This window comes from Hemitrygon akajei, chromosome 1, assembly GCF_048418815.1.
Source record: "Hemitrygon akajei chromosome 1, sHemAka1.3, whole genome shotgun sequence".
Classification (NCBI taxonomy): Eukaryota; Metazoa; Chordata; class Chondrichthyes; order Myliobatiformes; family Dasyatidae; genus Hemitrygon; species Hemitrygon akajei.
Window position 1 is genome coordinate 48,468,413 of NC_133124.1, and position 25,988 is coordinate 48,494,400.

At 39.0% G+C, this 25,988-nt stretch overlaps 1 protein-coding gene across 6 annotated transcripts in view; it reads right to left on the bottom strand.

Annotated features, from left to right (window-relative positions):
- Positions 1-25,988, bottom strand: part of sntg1 (syntrophin, gamma 1) — a 435,268-nt gene that overhangs the window by 190,832 nt on the left and 218,448 nt on the right. For 2 of the 6 annotated variants that reach the window (XM_073042621.1, XM_073042598.1), the window contains exon 1: positions 25,863-25,957. The exons of the other annotated variants lie outside the window; for them this stretch is intronic. In XM_073042621.1, coding sequence (XP_072898722.1) covers positions 25,863-25,927 — 65 coding nt within the window. In that variant the 5' untranslated portion in view covers positions 25,928-25,957. Of the gene's footprint in view, positions 1-25,862; positions 25,958-25,988 lie in introns of those variants that run through there. 6 annotated transcript variants of the gene reach the window in all.

Genomic DNA, 25,988 nt, shown 5'->3' on the forward strand with positions numbered 1-25,988 from the left:
AAATTCAGTTGCAATTTACTTTCATCAATGTTACTTTTGTTAAATGTCAATGGCATTGAAATAGAAACAATCTATTTTAAAGTTAATGATCCTGAAACCTTGCTATTCCTTTATTTTTTCCTCTTGATTTACATTGTACACTAATACAATTGTTTTGACGAAGTGTCTTTAACCAGAAGAGGGCAGTCCAGGTGTTCCCAAACCAGAAATCACAGGTTAACTGGGAAATTGAAATCTAGGACTACAGCATTCAAATCAGGTGATCTTGACCTCTGCAAGAAATCAGGATTCGAGTTCAGTAAAACTATCGGTGATGCTAAGAGCAATACCAGTTCAAAAATCAAGTCCCACAACAGTCATCAGTTGAGGCAGGTCTTAGATGCCACAGCAGGCTACAAAATGAGGTCAGGCAGGAGTACATCGTTTCCAAATTAGCTTAATGCATTCTGTGCATGTTTTGAACAGAAGGGAATTAGAATGTCACCACCCAGCTTGGCAGCCACCAAGGCACCTGAACCCACAATTACCATTGCAGATATAAGATCGGTCTTCCAGAGAGTGAACCCACGGAAAGTATCTGGCATGGGTGCTGTGCAGAGCAGTCAGCAGACATTTACAACCTCTCCAAGCTTCAATTTGACGTTCTGACATGCTTTAGGAAGACTACTATTATCCTGGAACCTACGATGATGTGCCTTGATGAATATCACCCAATGGCTCTGACATCCACTGTCATAAAGTGCTTCAAGAAACTGGTCATGGCATTAACCTTAACCTTCAAGACAACATCCGCCCACGGAGATTTGCCTACTGCCAAAACAGATCTACAGCAGAAGCCATCTACCTGGCCTAAACACGTCTCTGGAGTATCCAGACAGTAAAGAAACATATGTTAGACCATTGCTAATGGACCATAACTCCACTTCCAATACCATAATTCCAAGCAAACTCATCTCAAGACTTCCAACCTGGTACTTAATACCTCCCTCGGCAATATCAAAATCTTCTATGCAAAATCTTTGGTTACAATGTCTCTAGTTACAAAATATTATATTCCATTTCCTTTTCTAATCAATATTTATTGATGAATGTGTCTTTCCTTTACCATCACTTGCACTTTCCCCTGCCCCTAACCGCTCCGTATGTTAGCACTGTCATCTATGCCAAGCTACCTATACCCTTACCCTTCATGAGTAAAGTGTCTACACATTACGTGATTCATCAATTATATATACTATTTTATTTTTTCTTGTATACTTTCCTCCCCATGCATAATTTCTAATTTAAATTATGTATTAAACTTCACATACTTATTTATGGTCTTGCTAAATATAGCATTTAATTTTCACAGATTTTGACAATTAGTGATTACCATTTTTTTTGGCTTAACACAGACAAGAAGTCCTTGCCCTTCATTGCTAGTTCTTAGGATATAGACAATGCTGCTTCTTTCAGCATGGTCCGGTGCACCAACTCCCAACTAATGAGAGAGATCGAATATTCAATGACTTCTTGTAAAGCGTAAGTAGCTAACTGTACTTACAGAATGGCTTTGACAGTCAATCAGGTTCACCAGCTGTCAAAAGTTCACACTTGAACAACGTAATATATTTCAAATTGACTTAATTAAATCAAAAAAGCCTACATGGCATTCAATGGGAAGTTGTTCCTTTCTATTAATTTCAATAGCACTGCAGCATTATGCCAGGTTACTTGGAGCAGGCTCAGTAGTTCCATTGGTGACACACACAGAATGCTGGAGGATCTCAACAGGTCAGGCAACATCTATGGAAACTAATAAACTGATGGCATTTCAGGCCGAGATCCTTTATCAGGACTGGAAAAAAAAGATGAGAAGTCAGAGTTTGTATGTCTATTCCTTTACCTGAGAGTATGGAAATCTACAGAAATCTGCACTATCACACTGGACTGCCATCAGCATTAGATATCTATAGGACATGCACTTTAATAATTGCCAATAACACTTGTGAGATGAATTTGTATCAAATATCACATAAAATGTAGAACAGTACAGCACATAAACCAACCCTTTTGTTTATGATAAAAATATTGTGAGATGCATATTATCTCTCACTCTACCATTCTTATTGCAGCTAGCTATTCTGGGGATGTTCTAGTTACATTTTAAAGAATAATTTTCAAACAAATTCAAAACCTCTACTCATTTTGATTTAATTTCACTTGGCTCCTCTGCCCTATTTTCAATGAAGATGTGGATGCAGTTAAATTAATTGCTTCTCACTGTCATAGTACTGCTGCTAACTGCAGCTCTGACGTCTGTAACTCTTGTCCTACCAATAAGGTGAAGCTTCCTCAGACAGCAGTAGCTTCACTGGTGGCATATGTAAGTGGCTACTGTTTATTTAATGCTATTTACTGCTAGGCAGTGTATGGGCAACACCATTAGAGAGCTAGGAGATGGTGGCAACTGTGGTGTGTTTTCCTTTGTTTTATAGCACGTCTTTGTATTAACTGCTGCCAATTCAATTGTAGAATTATTTCTGGATATTACATACCTCCACCAACTTTATAAAGGAAATCTTGCCCCTTCCCTCCACTTCTATGCCATTATTCTTCTATGCCCGATTTCTATTGGTTCTAATTTATACTTCCTGTTTTGGCTCAGCTGCCTGGTTTCTTTTTCTCCTTCTCATACATTATCTTTACCCTTTCTTCCTTCGGTTCAAGGAAGCAGACTCACCTCCCCTCAATTTCATGTCAACTATCTTCACCCCTTCTCAGTTTACCTCAGTGCCATGCCCCTCTCAAGCCAGAACACTTCTGCCATTTTTCACCGCACTCTCAGCTCCTCTCTTTTAATCAAGGTGCCTTTCCTTCCATCAACCTTAATCACCATTCTGCCTCTAAAGAGTTGTTTCAAATTATTGACCTGTTTTGAACATTGTTTAAATTATTGAATCCAAATTATTGAAGCTTGCTCTTCACTGAACTAAAATGTTACATACTGGAAAACTACTGAAAGGTCTGGTTTCCCTGCCTACCTCAGTCAGCAACATGGAGCCACAGGAGATTGCAGACATTGGAGCTTGGATCAACATTAAAAAAAGGATGAACTCAATGAATGCTTTTTATATTTTGCACTATTCTTTATAAACTCTAGGCTGCTGTGCATGAAAATCCCAGAAGGTCAGCAGTTTTAGAAATACTCAAACCACCCCATCTGGCAATAACAATCATTCCATGGTCAAAGTCACATAGGTCATATTTCTCCCCATTCTATTTGGTCTGAACAACAACTGAACATCTTGACTACGTGCACATGCTTTTATGCATTGAGCTACTGTCATTATTGGCTGATTAGATTAACATTAACATGCAGATCTATAGGTGCACCTAATAAAGTGGCCATTGAGTTTACACAGAGAAGTCCATATAATTCCATTTTGGAAAATGCATTCAGAATGTGGCATATGGGGACATTGATACTGGACACTTCTGTAAAGGATAAAAGGTTATTAGTTGTGTAAGGAGACTAAAGGAATTGGGACTGCTGTTCTTGGAGGAAAAATTTACAGAAGGTGTTCAATTTAAAAAGACATTAACAAAGAAGATAAGAGAAACTATTCCAGGTTGGAGCAAAGCAAGGAAATGAGAAGATTGTTTTCATTTAAAAACTGCATCTAGTCATTATCATTTCGAATTTCAGCATAAGGTAGTTTCATTAGTAATCTTACTGAAGGCAATATGTTTAAATGAAATTGACTCTCTGCATGATTACCAGGATAGAGGTGGAGATAATTGAACAATTCCTTCAAAGAGCTAGGAGAGATGCAGAGTTGTAGTCATAGAACCATAAAGAGATAGAATGTGGTAACAAGCCCACAATGACCATCAAGCATCCATACCCTATCATTTTATTTTCTCCACATTCTTATCAATTCACCACAGATTCAATCACTCGTCTACATACTAGAGGCAATTTGCAATTGACAAGTAAAAAACCAATCTTCATGTTTTTAGTATGGGGGAGGAAACCACAAACACCCTGAGGAAATCTGTGCAGACACAGTGAGATCATGCAAACACCACACTGACAATTCTGTTCAAGTTAAACTTGTGGGTTCTTTCACAGCATTGGGAAGTGGTAAGTAAGCAGTATCTGGTACTGGGGCTGACTCAGATACTTGGAATTTTGGTTAAAATAAATACAGAAAGATTATGCTAACACATGGAGCAAAGTTCCACATAATTCTGCTTACATCAGATATGAAATTTTGGAATTTAGTGAGTGAGGATTTTGATGGAGTGTGGGAATTCTGTTATGTTTGCATTTAAACATATAATAATTAAATTAAATTAATTCCTATTAAATTAATAGGAAACATCAATAGAATCATGGAGTATGACAGCACAGAAACAGGCCCTTTGTCCCATCTAGTAAGTGCTAAACTATTACCTTGCCTAGTCCCATTGACCTACACCCACACAGCCCTCCATACTCCTCTCATCCATATACTTATCTAGCCAGTCCACACTGTTACTACCCTCTGAATAAAGTTCTTTCACGTTTCCCTTAAACATTTCAACTCCCACTCTTAACTAGACTAGAGTCTCTAGTTCTAGTCTCACCCAACCTCAGTGGAAAAACCTGCATTTAATACCACTCATAATTGTATATACCTCTATCAAATCTCCTCTATAGGTAGGTGACCAAAACTGCACATAATATTGCAAATTAGGCCTCACCAACATCTGAAACAACTCCAAAATAATATCTGAACTCCTGCACTCAATACTTTGATTTATGAAAGCCAATATGCCTGAAGTTTTTTTTTAATATGATTGTCTCTATCTGTTACACCACATTTAAGGAATTATGGATCTGTATTCCCAGATCTCTCTGTTGTACCACACTCCTCAGTGCCCAACTGTTCACTGTCTCAGTCCCACCCTGGTTTGTTCTCCCAAAATGCAATGCCTCACACTTGTATGCATTAAATTCCATTGGCCATTTCTCAGCCCATATATCCAGCCGGTCCAGATCCCGCTGCCAGCTTTGATCATTTTCTTCACTATCTACTACACCCCACCCCCCACCAATCTTGGTGTCATTGACTGATTTGCTGCTCCAGTTTACCACATTATCATTCAGATAGTCAATATACTGTAGATGACAAACAACAATTGACCCAGTACCAAACTCTGTGGCACACAACTAGTCACAAGCCGCCAGTAATAAAGGCAATGATCTACTACTACTTCTCCCATGAAGCCAATATTGAATCCATATTACTGACCCATCCTGAATGCCAAGTGGTTGAACTTTCTTGACCAAACTCTCATGTGAAAAACTCCATAGGTTTGGTTAAACATGACCTATCATGCACAAAGCCATACTGACTATCCCTAATCAGTCCCAGTCTATCAAAATACTTATAATTCAGTCCCCTAGCATACCTTCCAATAACTTGGCCACTACTGACATCGGGCTCGCCCGCCTATAATTTCCTGGCTTATTTTTAGAGCCTTTCTTAAACAACGGAACAACATTTGCTATCCTCTAGCACCTCACCTGTGGCTAAGGACGTTTGAAGTACCTTTGGTAAGGCTAATGACAGCTTAAAAATCAAGAACTGGTGGAACAGAGTAATAAAATCAAACTAGATACCAACACAGTATATTGAGTATTGTAGTTTTAAAGTTCCTCACTCTGTAATCCAATGTAAAAGAAAACAAAGCTAAAAGTGTTTATTACACTAGATTACCAACCAGAGTGTATATATAATATAAAAAATAAGCTATTTATATATAAAAATATAAGTAGCTAGTTGAAATAACCCTCTTCACAACTGAGATATAGCAGAAGTACCTGAAGAATTATAATATGAAGATGGATCAGAAGTGGAGAGAGTGAGCAATTTCAATTTCCTGGGAGTCAAAATCTCTGATGATCTAATCTGGTTCCACCATAAAGAAGGCAAGGCAGTAACTACATTTCATTAGGCATTTGGAGAGATTTGGTTTGTCAACTAAAACATGCAAAAACTTCTATAGATGTATCAGGGAGAGCATTCTAACAGGCTGCATCACTGTCTGGTTTGGCGGGGTGGGGCTACTGCACAGGACTGAAAGAAGCTACAGAAAGTTGTAAAATTAGCTCCATCATGGTTACTAGCCCCTCCATAGTATCCAAAACATCTTCAAGGAGCAGTACCTCAGAAAGGCGACTTCCATTGTTAAGGACCCTCATCATTCAGGGCATGCCCTCTTCTCACTGTTACCATCAGGAATGAGGTACAGAAGCCTGAAGGCACACACTCAGCAATTCAGGAACAGCTTCTTCCCCTCTGCCAATGATTCCTAACTGAATATTGATCCCATGAACACTTCCTCACTTTTTTTAAAAAAAACTATTTATTATTTCTGTTTTTGCACTATTTTAATCTATTCAATATACACACATAAATGCGTATATTATATGTACACACTTATTTTAATTGATTTACTTATTTTTTCTATATTGTACTGCTGCTGCTAATTGAAAGAAAATTCATGACACATGCTGTCAATAATAAATCTGATTCTGATTCTGAAGGGCTGTGCACCTATAGCTAGAAAATGGATTAACATGAAATGCATCTTTGGCTGGCATAGGCAAGATAGAGTGAATGGCATCTGCACCATAAATTTATATAACTTTCAAGGAAATTAAGATTCTCTCTACCGTCTTTTAGTTTATTTTTCCCCAAACAGAGCTCAAGTGAAAATGGAAAAATATTTCTGCAAAAATATTCATGTACCTGGAATTTTCATTAATATTAAAAGAAATTCCCTTTATCTTAATTGCATATCAAAAATGTTGCATTACAATCTTGCACTGACTATGATGTAATTGACTGCTACATGCTATATGTATCCAGTAATTTTTTCTCTCTTGAAAGGCAAGCTTATCTCAGGTTTCAGACTCTCTGCTTAGTCTATCAACACACATTCTGATTTTTGATGGATCTGAAGCAGCAAATGATTCAGCTTTAATTTATTTACAAAGGGAACAGAAAACCAACTGGCCAGAATAACAGTCAATTAATCATATTTTTTAAAAATAAAGTTAACTCGTTCTTGCCAGCCATTATTTACACCATCAGTTTGATTTTCTGTAGTCCTGTACTGGCATTGTCTTGTAAAGCAGTGACATTTTGGCTTCCAGTTTTCCATTTGGGCAGACTTACATTAGTAATGGCATAGATTTGTCACAGAATTCCATGAAAGAAATAGTATTATAGAATAGAATTCCATGAAAAAAAGAAGTGATGATTATTGGCTACAGCAGGAAGAAGCTGGAGGTCTATGAGCCTGGCCACATGAGGGGAACAGATGTGGAGAAGATTAGTTACTTAAAATTCCTTGGTGTCAACATATCAGAGGATGTGTCCTGGCACCAGCTCTTAAGTGTTATCACTATGAAGGTACAACAGTGCCTCTACTTTTTTTTTTAAGAAGCTTGCGTGGAGTTGGCATGTCACCAAAATTGTTGACAAACTTCTATAAATACACAGTGAGAGTATCAGAACTGTCTGCCCATAGCATGGTATGGCAACACCAATGTCCAGGAACAGAAAAGACTACAGAAAGTGGTGGAGCCCTCCCTAACATTCAGTACATATAATGCCACAAGAAAGCAACATCCATCGTAAAAGACTCCCACCAGGCCATGCCCTCTCACTGTTACCATCAGGGAGGAACTGCAGAAACCTTAGGTCCCTGGAAAAGTTATAACCCTACAACAATCAGGTTCCTGTACCACTGTCGATAACTTCATTCACCACTATTCTGAACTGATTCTACGATCTGCAGTTTAACTTTCGATGGCTCTTTACAACTCATATTCTCAGTATTATTTTTATTTGCATTTTGTCTTCTTTTGGCATATTGCACATCAGTGTTTATCAGTCTTTGAGTACTTATGCCAGTTTGCCAGCAAGAAAATGAAGCTCAAAGTGGTAAATGGCAGAATATACATTGATAATAAATTTACTTGGAACTTTGAAGGCCACTACCAATGCATGCCCTGTGGATTTTTTTGAAATTTCATATAATTTGGGGGTTGATTTTAAAAGTAATCAACACAATGGTGAAAGGCACATATGTTATAAGATGAGGTAACCACTAAGACTTTTGTCCTTCTAATCCACAACATGGAGCTTGCTGCAGCTTACTTTCCTAACAACTGAGTCCATCACATGTCCACATACAAAGCCAAGTGATTACTACTGACAAAATACCGGTCAAAGATTACTTTAATACAATGTACTGCACATCCAAGATGATGCTTTTCACATTTCTCATCTCACTTTCCATTGTATTCAGGAAACTATGAAGGACTTCCTATTGGAAAGAAACAAATTCATAGTCACTGAAAGTATGAGGAGAAATAGGCCATAAAACCCATTGGGCCTTCTCCACGATTAAATACGATCATGTCTGATCATCTACTTTGCTACATTATGCCCACTTTTACCATATATCCCATATATGTCAAACTCAAGGCCCGCGGGCCAAATCCGGCCCGCGGTGGAATTATCTTTGGCCCGCGAGATAATATCTAATTACTATTAAAGCTGGCCCCAGTAATCGAAGCGCCTATGGCGTATGATATGGCTAATGCTGAGTTTATTCAGGTACCAGGTTTTCAGGGTTTTTAGTGTTTATTCGGCAGTCTTGCTCGGCAGTCTTCTTCATAAAAAATGGAATTTGTAAAGTGAAACACTTTGTAGTTATAGCAGAGACTGAGACACATGAGAGCAGGCTGAAAAAACGGAGGCAACGAAAGCTGCGTTCGCACGCGTCCGACTGATCCGGCCCGCATGAAGCTGCATTTTGCTCAATCCGGCCCGTGACCTAAAATGAGTTTGACACCCCTGATATATCCTCTCATTCCTTTAGCATTAAGAGATCTACTATTATAACGTAATGAATGATTTGGTCTCCACTGCATATGTGGTAGAAAATTCCACAGGTTTACCACCGTCTCGGTGAAGAAATTTCTCCTGATCTTGGTTCTGAATAGTATACCTATAACCTGATTCTGTGATCCCTGGCTCTGGAGTCCCCAACCACTGGAAGAAACCTCCCTGAATATAATTCATTTCCTTTGCAGTCAGCAATTGTTTAGTGTCTTACTTTAATTTGAAAAGATGGTGTGATCTCTTCTGAACTTGTGTATGCAATTTTTAATGGATAATTTCAATCCAGAAATTTCTAAATTAGGTAAGAGGCAAAACCAAATTATTTCTGACTGACAACTAACTAGTTCATCCTTATACCTCACCAACTTCTGCTAAGAGTATAATGTACATATTTTGTGAAGATAACCAAACATTTATTTTGTTCCTTGCCCTTTACCTCTGAAGCTCCAATTCAAACTCCGCTTAGGAAATAGGACAAGTTTGTGCTTCTACATGTAAACTGACTTCACTAAGTGCCAAATGGAACTCCAGTCAATCATGTTTTCATGCCCAAACAATAAAAAAATGAATTGCTGCATTTCCCTACATGTACGCACCCCATAACAGTTGTCATAATATAGATGGGGATGGCTTTAGTTTGATTTATTAAATCTTCATTGAAACATTAATGTTTAGTGTCTTCATTGGTGTGATAGTTAAATTTAATAGACACAACAAAGTAGTAGACTTTTTAAAAGTTTAAATTAAAAAATTTTCACAATTTAGTAAATAATTTATGAACTCAAAATACCATTAGAAGGAAGAATTTTCCATTGGGAATGGTAGAGCTGACATACCATGGGTTGAAGATAGACCTGTGATAATGTTTTCAGGATGGCCTGGCATCTTTGGGAGACAGAAAAATAACCACCAAACCACAGGTCCATGACAGATGTACCATAGACTATTGTATCCTGGAGTCATGAGGGTCCAACAAATTCCATTCAGCCACCTGATGTCTGAAAGCCAGCGAGGACTAGCCACTCATACTACTAGGTATTGTCATGGCTTGTAAATATCATTTTTAGCATCGTGAGGGGTAGGTGGCTGGTCATCTTTTTGGAGGAAGTAGGTGCCTTCCACTAGAAATGGTAACATCAACCTTTTCAAAGTCTTCTGAGAGGGTTTTAAATATTGTATGCATATATTGCCCTCTAAAACCTTCATCCCTTAATTGCACAAACAACTACCAGCTAGTCTTTATTCATTCCAGTCACAATCCTAACATCACTGGGAGCTACTAGCTGCAAAGTGAAAATAGGCATTAGTTAGGTTTCAGCAAACTATTCAGAGCCAAATTCCAGATTTCCATAATTTGCATCCTCCAAGTCTCTGCCCAAACATCAACTGGAGGGAGCAGACACTAAACATTTGTCAAGAAGGGTCCACCTTGCCCACCCATCGCTTCACTGCCACCATCTGGCAGCAGCTGATGTTGCACTGCCTGATCTTATGACCCTCTCCATTCCTTGCGCAGTTCAGGTGTAGATGGATGCTCAGGGCAAAGGACACCCTTTCCCCAAGGTCCCCTTGTGTTTTCTATAAAGGAGCCTGAAAAGGTAAAATAGTGCAACACTTACTATTTTTAAGGTAAAATCCTCCGATAATTTTCAAAAATGTTAAAAAGTGTTTTGACTGGGTGTTTCATAAATGTTCATCAAAAAGTCCTGTTTGAATATGCAACAGTAAGTTAACTGCAAGAGACACTTTTTGAAATACTATTCGAAATCCACAGCAGTGATATTTTAATTCCAAAAAAAGCTATTTTTTGCTTGGAGAAAGGATAGTAAGTTGAGAACTAAGTAAGAAAATGTCATACTGCCTCTCTGAAGGGCTACTTTATGGTAGCCATTTCTAACAGCACTTCAGTCCCTTTATCAGATGCTATATCATACTAAACATGGCTAGACCAAGATTTCAGCAAAAAGTAACACACAAAATTCTGGAGGAACTCAAGTCAGGTAACATCTACAGAGGAAAATAGACAATTGATTTTTCAAACCAAGACTCTTCATTGGGAAATGCAGAATCACTTCTATTTTAGCCAAAAAAAAATGACAATTAGAAAGCCTTTTTGTTCTGGTGCAAACCATCAAATGTTCATCTGATTAATCGTACAGTACCTCTTAATCCATCCTACCCAATCATGGAGATTAAAGTTACTCCCCTCCATTACTTTAATTGATATATCCTATATTTATGTCTGTCATATCATCAAATCCAAGAGCACCTGCTAAATTTCTGTTCTCTATTTTAGATAAAAGTGGCCATTTTAATGCAGTCTTAAATTACAGCTGATTTCTAAAGTCACAGTGTGAGAATACAAGTTCAAGGTCAAACTGCAATGATTTATTTCAGTGAAGATGCCCTTATTGAAATGTGGGTCAATGGAAACAGGTTATTTATTCATACATAAGCAATTTTCACAGCCTCATCTCAAGTTCGATGCATTTCACATTTGTTACATTTATAGTATAATTTTGGTACTCCAAAATTATCAAATCACATTGATAAATCACATTTACACTTCAGTTTTTCCAATGCCTACACAAGAACAATTCCACAGCAACTGAAACTCCTTTCAGGGTTACAGATCCATGATACATGACATGTCATAAATTGTTTTTGTTAAATCACAGATATGCCTCAACGGGTTTTTATTGAATTTTACTCTCTTCCTTCTTCCCTGATTTATAGATAACCTTTTTTTGTCTTCAGGAGAAGGAATACTGCTTCCAGTAATATATGACTTTATAATGCCTCAAAAAGGCAGCATCCATTCATTATGGACCCTCACCAACCAGGATATGCCCTCTTTCTCATTCCTACCATTAGGGAAGAGGGTAAAAGAGCTTGAAGATGCACACTCAATGTTTTAAGAACAAACTTTTCCCCTCCAGCATCAGATTTCTGAATGCTATCTCACTATTTTATTCTCTTTTTGCACTATTAATTTATTTACTATTTCTTATTGTAACTTACAGTAACTTGTATGTATTGCATTGCACTGCTGCTGCAAAACACATTCCACACTATATATCAGATATAATGATTGAGATTCTGTTGCTCAAGTTAGCCAGCAGCACTTTTCTGCAGATTTTATACAAAGGACGCACAAGAGCTTCATATGTTCACATATGTGAAGCACTGACAGATTTTACACTTGTGGTATCGATGTTATGGTTAACTAAGCCACACTTTATGATTAGTTTTTGGATCTTGAGTGATACAATTCAAATTAACTCTAATGATAGATCTGCCCTTCATATCACTACATTCCATATGTTGATGGTTCAAAGAAAGTGTATTTATCCAAGTAGATATATATCACCATTTACAACCCTGAGGTACATTTTCTTACAAGCATACACAGAAAATCCAAGAAACACAATTGAATCAATGAAAGAGCACATCCTACAGGACAGATAAACAGCTAGTGTGCAAAAGACAACAAGCAGTGCAAATTCAAAGGAAAAAGAAAGAAATGAAAGTGAGCGTTCCCAATGCCATCATTGAAGTTAATTCTAATATTGTGATTCTGCAGTGATGCATGTATTTGCCAAGGTGATGACCGATAGAATCTAGAACATAGTGGCATGTCAGGACATTGCTGCTCTTGGCATTCTCAGGTACATGTTCCACGGAGAATATTTGCAGCAACTCACTTTGCAGATGAGATTGGTACAACATCTTTCATTTCTTCAGAAAACTTCAAAGCCAATGTTTTACTTTTGAAAAAAAATTGGAATTCAGAACACAAGATTACAGTAATGCAGTAATCATAGTGATGTACACTGCCACCACACTGTGTAACAGTAGAGAAAATGGATGCAGAGACTGATGTAGTAAAACCTTGCAGGAATATATTACATCACTGGCTTATTAACAGAACTTTGAAATATATTTATCCAGATTTTTATTTCAGATTTACCCTTCCTTAAATAAAGACTGAAATTAGCTGAAGACTAATGAAGCAAAATACAGGTATGCCTGATCTGATAATGTACTGTAAATGAATCAATAGAAAATTGTCTATATTGGGACAGAGTAGAAAATAATTGGAGCAATGTGATCCTAACCTTTCTAACTGGCTGGGACTACGTCTGACGCTGTTTAAAGTGTTAAGGAGACACTACAGCTGCAATCAGATTGTGCCATTCCCATTTAACTGCTCTGATTCTGGCAGTGTCTGCTTGCACATTGCCGGTAGCTCAGAGTATCATCAGTAATTGTATTTTTGCATAAGATGACGTGACAATCATCCAGCTGGGTCCCACCAAGGCTTTTGAGAAGGTAATCAAAAACTGATAGGTCACAATTTGGATCATTTCCAGTCATTTTTGTTTATTCTAAGGACGACTGTGCTGTTCTTCACAAATGTTCAAATGGGATAATGAGCCTTCTTAAATGTTTCTTTGTATTACTGATTATGAACCTATTTCTTCACCACAAATGAAAGCACAAGTAGCAGTGCAAAAAGCTGACCTGTTCCAGTTTGTAAAACATGCAGTTAGTGCATGGGACTATTCAAGGCGGAAGAGCTGTGGGGTGAAGCTGTACGGCGGTTAACAAGAGGGGAACAGCATTGATGTAGGAAAGATGTTATCTTTGATATCTGTTCAAAATAGATATGATATCAGATCAACCCACCAAACAAGGCTAAGGTCAGGAACTTTGAACCATTTAAAGCACAGGAGACTAGAGAGTCTGGAGAGGATGGACTTTGGAGGAACACACAGAAATCTGGAGGAACTCAGCAGGGCAGGCAGCATCTAAGAGGGAAATGAATAGTCTATAAATGAAGCATTTTGACCCAAAATGTTGATTGCCCATTTGCCTCCTTATGTGCTGCCTATTCATCTGAGTTTCTCCAGCATTGTTTGTGCTATTTTCATGAGAGACCTGGTTTACCGTAGCTCCCAAGCTGGGGTTACTACGTGATTGGCCTGCTGCATCTGAGGCTGGGGAAGAGCAGGATAGTAAATACTCTACCCAAAGTCGGTCAAGTGTTGAGGGATGAACAAACCAACACTACAGAAGGGAATGATGGGGCACTGGGGCAGTTTGGGTGGCACTGTGATGTGGTGGGTAAAATGGCTCTCTCACAGCTCCAGTATCTGCAGTTCATCCTGACCTCTGCTGCTGTCTATATGAGCTTTGCATGATTCCCCTATGGCTACTTGTGGTCCTTCCATCCCAAAGCATGCAGGCTGTCTAGTAAAATGACCATTGTAAGTTGTTCCTGATTATTGACAGAATCATGCAGGTGATTGTTGAGACTATGAGGAAATTAAAAAGTGATTAGTATTAAAATTATTTGATGGTTGTGTGGACTGGGTGGAGTGAGGTCAGATGGCTGTTTCTATGTTGCATCTCTCTATGGCTCCATGGTGACAATCCATTTCAAAGTGCATGTGGTTCGGAGGGGAAGATTCAGAGGTTGCAAGAGTGGCTTTTGCCTCTCTCCATTACCTTTGTGAATGATGAGTTGCCGTTGGCACATTATACAAAAGCTGCACGCTGAACTCACAGCACATCAGTGGAGCAGGGAGTGGGTAATAAATGGAATGCCAATCAACTGGGTGGCTTTGCTGTCAGAGCTGCTTCCAGGAGATACAATATGAGTAAACACCTGACTTATTGTTATTGAGAATAAATCCACTTTCTACAAGTCACATAACACATCCACTTTCTGCATGAGCACAGTAAATATTAGTCAACCTCTCAGCAGAGCCCTTCAGTTTTGTACCTCAAAAATAATAGGTGATCTTTCTTGACTGCCTTTTATTTCAAGCTACAAGGGAGGTGTTTTACTTTTTATTCTGCACAGTTGCTTTAGTGACACACGATTCACAGGAAATCTCTTGTCATTCCATGAGAAGCAAAAGATCATCTGACATATACAGTAAGAACATATCAGCTACTCAACTTCACAACTTGAAATTGTCAAAACCAAACAAAATCCTCATCAGTTTAATTATTTAAACTTATTTTGCATTTAGATAACATTTGCAGAACAGAGTTGGCAAGATATCCATTAATATACCAGCTTTATTAAACAACTTTAATTGAAAATTTTGCTCTAATTATTTGCCACCTGGACATCCTGTTCAAATGATTAATTTTCACACTCTGATTATTCTGTTTCCTGTTCCATGTCTGACACCTGTTGGGGCATCAGGATATTGCTTTTCACCCATTCCCATTAATCTCCCGGCCTAAATTGCATTTATTTGTATCAGAGGCAAACTCTTCCAGAAGAACAATATTCATTAACACATTCTGCACAACGGGTAAAACTTGGGATTTCTAATACATAAATATAATGTTGTTATCAATGATTAATAGCTTTATTATGAAGCTTAAAATTATACTGAACAAGTATATTCCACAGATCCAATTTTAATAACCTTTCCCTCCCTTTGCCCTGCAAGCCATCACTCTCAGTGATGGGAACATACATGGTGTGGCCAGTTTATAAGGTACACCTGTACCCCTGCTCATTAGTACAAATATCTAATCAGTCAAACGCATGGCAACAACTCAATGCATAAAAACAAGCAGACATGGTCAAGAGGTTCATTTGTTGTTCACACCAAACATCGGTATGGGGAAGAAATGTGATCTAAGTGACTTTGATTGCTGGTGCCAGACAGGGTGGTCTGAGTATCTCAGAAACTCTCAGGATTTTCATGCATAACTGTCTCTAGAGTTTACAGAGAATGGTTAATGAGAGAAGTCAGAGGAGACTGGCCAGACTGGTACAAGCTGATTGGAAGGCAACAGTAACTCAAATAACCTGCATTACAACAGAGCTGTGCAGAAAAGTATCTCCAAATGCAGAACACATTGACCTTTGAAGTGGATGGATTATGACAACACCGGATTCCACTTCACACTGAATAAAGTGGACACTGAATATAGTTGGTTGGAAGAAAGCATGATAAGAGGAACAGTCCTGACGAAGGGTCTCGGCCCGAAACGTCGACAGCGCTTCTCCCTATAGATGCTGCCTAGCCTGCTGTGTTCTACCAGCATTTTGTGTGTGTTGTTTAAAAGAGGAACAGTTCTGATTTATCAAGTCCTCATTTTAAACTGATTTTTTTTTTAAGCGAGCAAGTTATATGTAGCTACAATAGGATGCTGGAAGAGCTCAGCGGGGTAGAGGCACTTATGGAGGGAAATGAGCAGTCAATCCTTCAACCTTTATACGGTCTGAAAGATCGAGGGTAGAGAGTCAGTAGGAAAAGGCGATTAAGCGTGGAGTAAGAGCAAACAAATGATAGCTGGATTCAGGAGGTGAGGGGTGATAAGCAGATGGTAGGAATAGTGACAGAATCTGCAAAGTGATAGGTGGGGCTGAATATGAATGAATCTCATAGTAGAGGAAGTGGAGCATGGAAGGTGGGGAAGAGCAGATCAGAGCAGTGGCAGAGGGAGTGAATCAATGGGTGGAATGTGTGGGTGACTGGAAGATGGAATGTAGGTAGAAATGGGTAGAATAGGAAGAGTGTGAAAAGAAATGGGGAAGGGGGAGCAGTTTACTGGAAGGCCATCTGGAGTTGCCAGCTGTTTTTATTTTCTCCTCCCAGCTCCCACACTGGCGTGTCTGCCCTCAGCTTCCTCTAGTGCTAACCTCTCACTTTGGCAGTCTGAGGTACTCACCTGCTTCAATTATACCATTGCCTAAGAGGAATTTGTTAATCTGCCTCAGCGACTATCATCAATAGCACTGATCTGTGATGAACTACTTTGAGAGGCTGGTGATGAAACATAAACTGCTGCCTAAGAAGCTCCAATTTGCCTATCGGCACACCAGGTCCACAGCAGATACCATCTCATTGGCTCTTCACTCAACCCTGGAACATCTCATTAGCAAAGATGCATATATCAGAATGCTCTTCACTGACTACAGCTCGGCATTCAACAACATTATTCCTCAAAACTAATGAATAAGCTTCAAAGCATCTGCCTTAATAGCTCCTTGTGCAATTAGATCCTCAATTTCATCACATGCAGACCCCAGATAGTTCAGATTGGCAACTACATCCCCTCTACAATCTCCATCAGCACAAATTCACCAAAAGGCTGTGTGAGTAGCCCCATGTTCTACTCGCTTTATACTTAAGATTGTGAGACTAAGCACAGCTCCGATAACATATTTAAGTTATCACAATTATTGGCCAAAACAAAGGTGGTGATGAATCAGCACATAGGATGGAAATCGAAAAGCTGGCTGAGTGCTGTCTAACAACAACCTCTCTCTTTCAATGTCATCAAGACCAAGGAGCTGATTATTGACTTCACAAGATGGAAGCAGGAGGTCTATGAGTCAGTCCTCATCAGGGGATTAGAGTTGGAGAGGGCAAGCTCTAAGTTCCTCAATGTTATCATTCTAGAGGATCTGTCCTGGACTCAACACACTTTGTGCAATTACGAAGCACGGCAGTGCCTCTACTTCCTTAGAGGTTTGTAGATATTCTGTATGACATTCAAAACATAGCAAACTTCTAAAGATGTGAGCAGGAGAATTGCATCATGACTGATTGTATCACAGCCCGGTATGGAAACACAAATGTCCTTGAACAGAAAAATCACATTAAAAAGTAGTGGATATGGGCCTAGAGCATCATAGGTAAAACCCTTCCCCCAGTGAGAACATCTACATGAGCGCTGGTTCATGAAAGTAGCATCCACCAACAGGACCCCCAACCACCCAAGCTATCCTCTGATTTTGCTGCTGCCATCAGGAAACTGGTACAAGAGCCTCAGGACACACACCACCAGGTTCACGAACAGTTAGTACCCTCAACCATCAGACTCCTGAACCAGAGGGGATAACTTCACTCGCTCCATCACTAAACTGCTGCCACAACCGATAGAGTAATATTTAAGGATTCCTCATCTTATGTTCTCAATATTTATTTCTTGTTTATTATATTTTTGTCTTTCATCGTTGCACTGTTGGTTGTCCTTGCACATTGGCTATTGGTCCATCCTGGTGGATGTGGTGTTTCATTGATTCTATTGTGTTTCTTAGATCTGCTGTGTATACTCATGAGAAAATGAATCGCAGGGTTATATATGGTAACATGTATGCACTTGGCTAATAAATTGATTTTGAACTTTGCTGGGGTGAGTTTAAATGCAAACTAGAATAGCACCTCAAACTCATTTGGGTAGACTGCATGAAAACTGACACTCATGTGGGCCTGTGATTGCCGGGGGCTGATGGCCGAACATCATGCGGAGCTCCTAGTAAGAGACACCTTAGTCAAGGGGATCAGGTCAGTGTATGTGCACCAGCGGCTGCTGGAACACGCCGATCTTACCTTACATTCGGCGATTGAGCAATTAGTTGATAAATACTCTTTCATATTCACATTTCTTACAATACCTTCATGTTAGACATTTCTTACAAAAATATTGAAGTAATTTTCCTTGCATATTAGAGGCCGACCTGTTAGATATTATTATGAGTATGAACCCTTTGATGAAGGGTTCCATTGGAAGAATTTATAATTTATTATTACAATGAGATAAGCGCTCTTTCTTTAAGATTAAACAAGATTGGGAGAAGGAACTTAAATTGACTTTTATAATGGAGGACTGGATGCGGATCTTGAAGTTGGTTAACTCCTCGATTTGTGCTAGCCATTCACTGATTCAATTTAAAATTATACATTGTTACTACTTGATGAAGGAGAGATTGTCTAAAATCTTTCCTAATGTTGACTGTTATTGTGATAGACGTAAAACTGAGACAGCTACACTGACACACGTTTTGGTCTTGTTCTATACTGGAACAGTTTTTTCTACAATTTCTAAAGCACTTAAAATTAATTTACAACCTAACAAATTAACTGTGCTCTTTGGAATAATACCTCAAAATATTGGTGGTATTTCTTTGTCTAACCAACATGTTATTGCGTTTATTACATTGATAGCTACGAGGGCCATTCTGTTGAAGTGGAAGGATACGTCGGCTCCCACTGTCACAATAGTTCTCTCAACTGATGCTATGTCTTAGTTGGGAGAAAATTAGAAGTCCAACCTTCAAACCTATGTTTGATTTTGAGAAAAGATGGTGTTCATTTGCTCGTTACTACCATTTGAGTTAATTGAGAGATTTTCTCCACGATCTAATTGTAAATTTTGGTATAATTTTTTTTTTTTGCTGGCGGTTTGATGTTTATATTTAGAAGCTTTTTGTATGACGCATGGCTCCGGGGTTGAACACCTAAAGGGTTCTTTTTTCCCCTCACTTTTTTCTTGCTTTAGTAGGGTTTTTTTTTCTTTTCTCTTTTTTTGTGTCACCATATTTTTCAATCCTTAATATTTTTTTTTCTCTTTTGAGACATTGTAAGTGTTTCTTACTTCGATGTACTCTTGTATATTGGATAATGATAATAATAAGATTTGAAAAAAATAATTAAGTGAATGTCAACCAAGAAATTGTACACAACAAAATAGACAAACAACCAATGTGCAAAAGGAAACTAACTGTGCAAATACAAAATAATGAACAAAATAATAATAGCAAATAAATAAACTATAAGTATCAAGAACGTCAGATGAAGAGTCCTTGAAGGTGAGTCTTTTGCTTCTGGGAACAGTTCAATGTTGGGATGAATAAAACTGAATGAAGCTATCCCCTCTGGCTGAGGGGTAATAACTGTTCCTGAACCTGATGGTGTGTTTCCTGAGATTCCTGTACTTCCTGCTTGTGATGGCAGCTGCGCGAAGAGACCATGGCCTGGATGGGGGACGAGGGTCCTTGATGATAGATGATGCTTTCCTGCAACAAGGCTCCCTGCAGACGTGCTCAGTGGTTGGGAGGACTTTACCTGTGGTAGACTGGGCTGTATCCCATTCTTTTGTAGGCCTTTTCATTCAACAGCATAGTTGTTTCCATACCAGGTCATGATGCAACCAGTCAGTATAATCTCCACTGCACATCTATAAAGGTTTGTCAAAGTTATAGACATCATGCCGAATCTTCACAAATTTCTAAGAATATAGAGGTGCTATCACACTTTCTTTGTATTGGCAATTACATGCTGGAACCAGGCATGATCCTCTGAAAGGATAATACTGAGGAATTTTAAATTGCTGACCCTCTCTACCTCTATACCTGCAACGTGGACTGGCTCAGAGTGTTTTATAAAATATATCTAACTTGCTTCAGATAATTAAAAATAATAATTATTTTTTAAAAAGATAGCAATAATTTATTTATTGAATTAAGCGACAAAGTGCAGAACAAGCCCTCCTGGGCTAACGAGCCATATCGCCCAGCAAACCACCTATTTAATCATAGGACAATTTACAATGTCCAATTACCCTACTAACTGGCATGTCTTTGAGTACCAGAGTACTCAGAAAAAAACCCACCTGGATGTTGGACTGAACTGTATATTTGTTATTTTCTTTGTAGTTCAACCTTCTTATGCCTGTTTGTATTTTTATAACTACCCATGTACATGTAATTTTTTAGTGTGTTTTCTAATAATTGCATTTACTTTTGTAACAACTTTGTTGCAAAAGTGGGTATCACAATGAGGACGCTCTTATTGGTTGATTCAGGTAATAGAATTTGAATGGAATGTCTGTTATCTATGGAAATTCAATTGAATTACCAAACTGGTGGAAGAGGAGACCACATTGGGTTATTCTTTTACCCCTTTGTTCTCCTCCTCCCCCTCACACACACACTCTCATGCTTCACATCTTCCCGTCTCCAGCCTCTTTGTTCTTGTAACGCTAATAAATGATCTCAAGCATCATTCGTCACTTCTGAAGAACCTTGGATCAAAACCATCAATTTCCAACACAGTCACGGGGAGATCATACAAACTCCTTACAGTCTGCACGGGAATGAACTCCAAATGCCCAGAGCTGTCATAGCAGCTATTCTAAACACAAAGTACACTGTAGATGCTGTGGTCAAATCAAGACGTACAAACAAGCTGGATCAACTCAGCAGGTCGGGCAGCATCCGTTGAAAGGACCAGTCAACGTTTTGGGCCGAGACCCTTCATCAGGACTGAAGAAGGAGGGGGCAGGGGCCCTATAAAGAAGGTGCCAGGTGAAAAACCAATCAGAGGAAAGATCAAGGGGTGGGGGAGGGGAAGCAGGGAGGGGACAGGCCAGAGAGGTGAAGGAGGAATGAAACGGGAAAGCACTATGGGTAGTAGAAGAAGGCAGAATCATGAGAGAGGTGATAGGCAGCTAGAAGAGGAGGCAGAGTGAAAGTGTGATAGGGGAAGGGAGCAGGAGGGAATTACCGGAAGTTGGAGAATTCGATGTTCATGCCAAGCGGCTGGAGACTACCCAGACGGTATATGAGGTGTTGCTCCTCCAACCTGAGTTTGACCTCATCATGGCAGTAGAGGAAGCCACGTATGGACATATCCGAATGGGAATGTGAAGCAGAGTTGAAGTGGGTGGCAACCAGAAGATCCTGTCTGTTGTGGCGGAGGAGCGGAGGTGCTCGACAAAGTGGTCCCCCAATCTGCGTCGGGTCTCGCCAATGTAGAGGAGGCTGCACTGGGAGCACCGGATGCAATAGATGACCCCAACAGACTCACAAGTGAAATATTGCCTCACCTGGAAGGACTGTTTGGGGCCCTGAATAGTAGTAAGTGAGGAGGTGTCGGGACAGGTGTACTTCAGCTCTGCTTCACCTTCCCATTCGGATATGTCCATACGTGGCCTCTTCTACTGCCATGATGAGGCCAAACTCAGGTTGGAGGAGCAACACCTCATTATACTGTCTGGGTAGTCTCCAGCCCCTTGGTACGAACATCAAATTCTCCAACTTCCGGTAATCCCCTCCTTCTCCCTTCCACCATCCCACTTTCACTCTGCCTCCTCTTTTACCTGCCCATCACCTCTCTTGTGATTCTGCCTTCTTCTACTACCCATAGTGCTTTTGTCTTTCATTCCTCCTTCACCTCTCTGGCCTATTCCCTCCCCCACCCCTTGATCTTTCCTCTGATTGGTTTTTCACCTGGCACCTTCCACCCTCCCCCCACCTTCTTTACAGGGACCCTGCCCCCTCCTTCTTCAGTCCTGACAAAGGGTCTCGGCCCAAAACGTTGACTGCTCGTTTCAACGGATGCTGCCCGACCTGCTGAGTTGATCCAGCTTGTTTGTACATCTTGATAGCAGCTAATCTACTGTGGCACCTTGGAATAATGAAAGCTTTAAGCTATGAAGAAAAAGATATAAACATTAAAAGAAGATAAAGTAAGTTAAAATATAAAACACTTTCTCTTTACTTCTAAATTTCCAAGTTCGGAAGCTTTACTGTTACTGTGTCATGTAACACCATGGTCCTGAAAAAAGTTGTCTCATTTTTACTATGTACTGTACATAGCAGTTATGGTCGAAATGACAATAAAAGTGACTTGACTTGACTATTCCGATGTACGAGTACTCCAATCCTAGACCAGGTCTGACTGATTTGGACGAGAACAGCAGCTTCCACGGGATAATGCTAATGATTTTCCCATGATCAGGTACACTGATGGACTAAGTGGTATCCAGTGTCAAACTAAAATTGCAATGGTGCCATTATCATATCACTCAGCACATCCCAGAGTTACAGCAAGTCCATGCAGATACATAGCAACTTATCTACAACTAAATGAATGCCTACAACACCATCACCTTATCTCATGCTAAAGGCTACTTCCAATATTTTGACCTGTTAAAGAAATCAAGGAGATTCAGACTTGGTACAGTCAATAAATGCTGTTTTTTCTCTATATAGTCAAGAAACTGTGTATTTTATTGTCAAGTCTTGGAATGTATATTTTTTTGTAAATTAACCATACCTTTTCTTTGAGATGTTCTGTCTTTAAAGTTTGTGTGAAATACATTTAAAAGAGGAAGCTATTATTAAAAAATCTTTAATATGGCAATAAGTCTTCTCTGTTCAGATTCAGTTTATTGTCATTTAGAAACCACAAATGCAATGCAGTTAAAAAAATGAGACAACGTTCCCCCAGAATGGTATCACAAAAGCACTTGACAAAACAGACTACACCAGAAAATCCACGTAACGTTTGGCAATCCCCAATCCAGAGTCCGGAGAGGCTGCTGCGTATTAATATTGTGCTATCATCTAGCGCGTTCCCCGGAAAGGAGCTCCAAATCCACCAGACAAAAACAAGATCAAAAACTAAAGCTACAAGACCTGCACAAAACCACATAATTACAACATATAGTTACAACAGTGCAAACAATAGCATAACTGATTAAAAAAAAAAAACAGACTGTGGGCACAGTAAAAATAGTCCAAGATGTTAAAGGACTGTAAGTTCAAAAGAAATCACCACACAGTTTCCACAAGTCCCCAGGGTCCCAACAGACTCGCCATCCCACGCCTGACTCAGCCTCACAGACGCAGCATTGACATAATAACATGAGATTTCAAATTATGTCAACATGTGTTGAACCCCTTTGTTACTCCTGATGAAATATTAATTAAAAATGAGTCGGCAAGACCACAATTCCCATGACAATGGTATCAGATGGTTCTGACTAGATGATAAAATCTATTATTATTCAACTCTGCCGTGTGAGGACTGTTAGTGAATGGTAAAGCACAGGGGATTATTACTAGGCCTCTGGTTTCAGATAGAGATGATATAGCCAGCTCATAATTCCATGATTATGTTGTTGAAAACATTATTTAAGTCTACTTCATTTTGCTTTATTTTGATATTTTTTAATGCTTACACTTACTTCCCTTAACTTTTAACATGTCCTTTAAGTACATCTTCTGAGTGGCTGCAGCCTGGACAAGAAACAGTATTGTCCCCTTTGGAAGTGATCGGTTCATAAAGAAAATATAATTACATTAAGCTGTCTTTTATTCAGTTTTAATTCTAATTTGATTCAAATTCTCCATTAGACTACTACATTGTAACAAGATATATTACCTAATTTCGATAGACATTTTGATGGCTTTTAAAAAATGCATTTATATAGCCTTGACAGAGAGTTGTCAATGCAAAGAAATAGAGATCTGAAATTAAAATACCTTGGCATACCTTTAATTGGCCCAGGGTTCTGCTTTAAGAATCTTACCTGGTGATCGATACACCCAACCCACCTGGCATTAAATAGCATCTCTGTCTAAAGTGTATAAATGCATAAAATAAATCCATGAAAATAGGAATATAAAGAATGCCACAGCTACCATTTCTAAGCCTTACTGCACCTAAATGTCCATACTTGAAGAAGCCACAGTATGGCTCCCCAGCTGGCGATTCATAACATAACTTGACAAGACCACTTTCCCAGCATGATATATTCTACTTTATCAGGACATGAAATAGGATAAAAATGCCTTTCAGCCTGTGGTACATTCAATTAAAAAATATAGGAGTCAATGCACTCAAGTTCCTTGTAAATACTCTGGATAGATTTAGCTCAGCATCAGCAATGCAAAGCTGAAAAACAAGATACCACCGACCCAATACACACACATATTATACATATTTTATTTCTCATGGAAACCTACATGCCAATGACTTAAAAAGATTTTTTTTTTAAAACAAACAACATACAAGAGAAGAAGTAAGCCCATAAATTTCAGTTCAGCTCAAGCATAATTTTTTTAGAAGTGACAGGTTACTGTCCAGCACATTGCAACAGTATTGTCTGGGGAGTTGAGAATTTTGTAGCATTAGAGTGGATTGGTATAGGATTCCTGGATTTGACTGGAATATCAGAGAAGGATAAGACGAGAAGGGTGAGAAACTAGGAAAAGATTTGAGCTCAGGGTTCAGGCATGAGAATGCATTAGGAAGTTTGACTCAGTGGACTAAGGGTAGGGAGTCACCTAAAAGAGGAAGAACAGAACAAATCATTTCAAGTCCAGGAAAGCTTCGTATTTATTGCTATAAAACAGGAAGCAAGGTATAGAAAGTTAAGATTAAGGATTTTTGGTGCAACAGCAAGTTCGCACTGCAAAGTCACAACCAGATCTGAAAGTAAACAATTAAACCGATTGTTACCGCAAACATACATGTTTGCATTCTTGAAGAAAGCACAGGAATAAATAATGTTATATTGGTATCCTGTATCCTCATTAAGATTTCTGCTTTAAGTCAATAGATTCCCAGTGGAACTTTGTGCATCGCTGAATGTATAAATTGTTCGCAACTAATTCCAAAGAATCTTTTGAATAGGCAATATCGACATTTTTTCAAAAAACCACCAAGAACTAATACTGAATGTCATCTGTCTGCTGTGGTTGAGGGCAAAGAAAGGGAATAACCCTTGACTTGGCAAATGTTCATGAAATCTTGTAGACCCCCCTGAACAAAATGCTCAATGTGTTTTTACAACTCGGACTGCATGCTGTTTGCTAGTGCAGAACCCAATCTTTTCTTTACTGAAACTACCAATCTTCAATGTTATGGTTTAATTTAATCATTCCATTCTCTAATATACTAGATTGATAAGCTAATTAGAAATTTAAATTCATGCTAAGTCTCTCCAGAAGCAGTCAACACTACACTCACTTAGTGAATGATTTATTTATCATTTCTTCTCCTCTAATCCTCTTGCTGCTGTGGTCATGCCTCAGAAATTATATTTTTGTGGCCACATACAGTATACAGCCACAATGATGGGAATTATTCATGGGGCTCTGAGAAAAGCTATAACTTCACTCCCCAAGAGAACACTACCATCATTCCTCCACACCCCCTCCCCAACACACACACACTCTCAAAACAGAAGCCAATGAAGTAATTTCAATTCAGCAATTGTAATAATGCAGCCAACACATACACATGAAAAGGTCAACAGAGCAACAATTATCAGATTTAGAAGCAAAGAATAATGGTTACGTACATATTGGCAAGCATCCTGGGAGTAACATTATGCCCTTCTCCTGCTCTCTCTCGAAACACTGTCATACGGACATTTAATTGACGTGAAACACAAGGAAGAACAGCCAGAGGAGAACAAGTGCTGCTT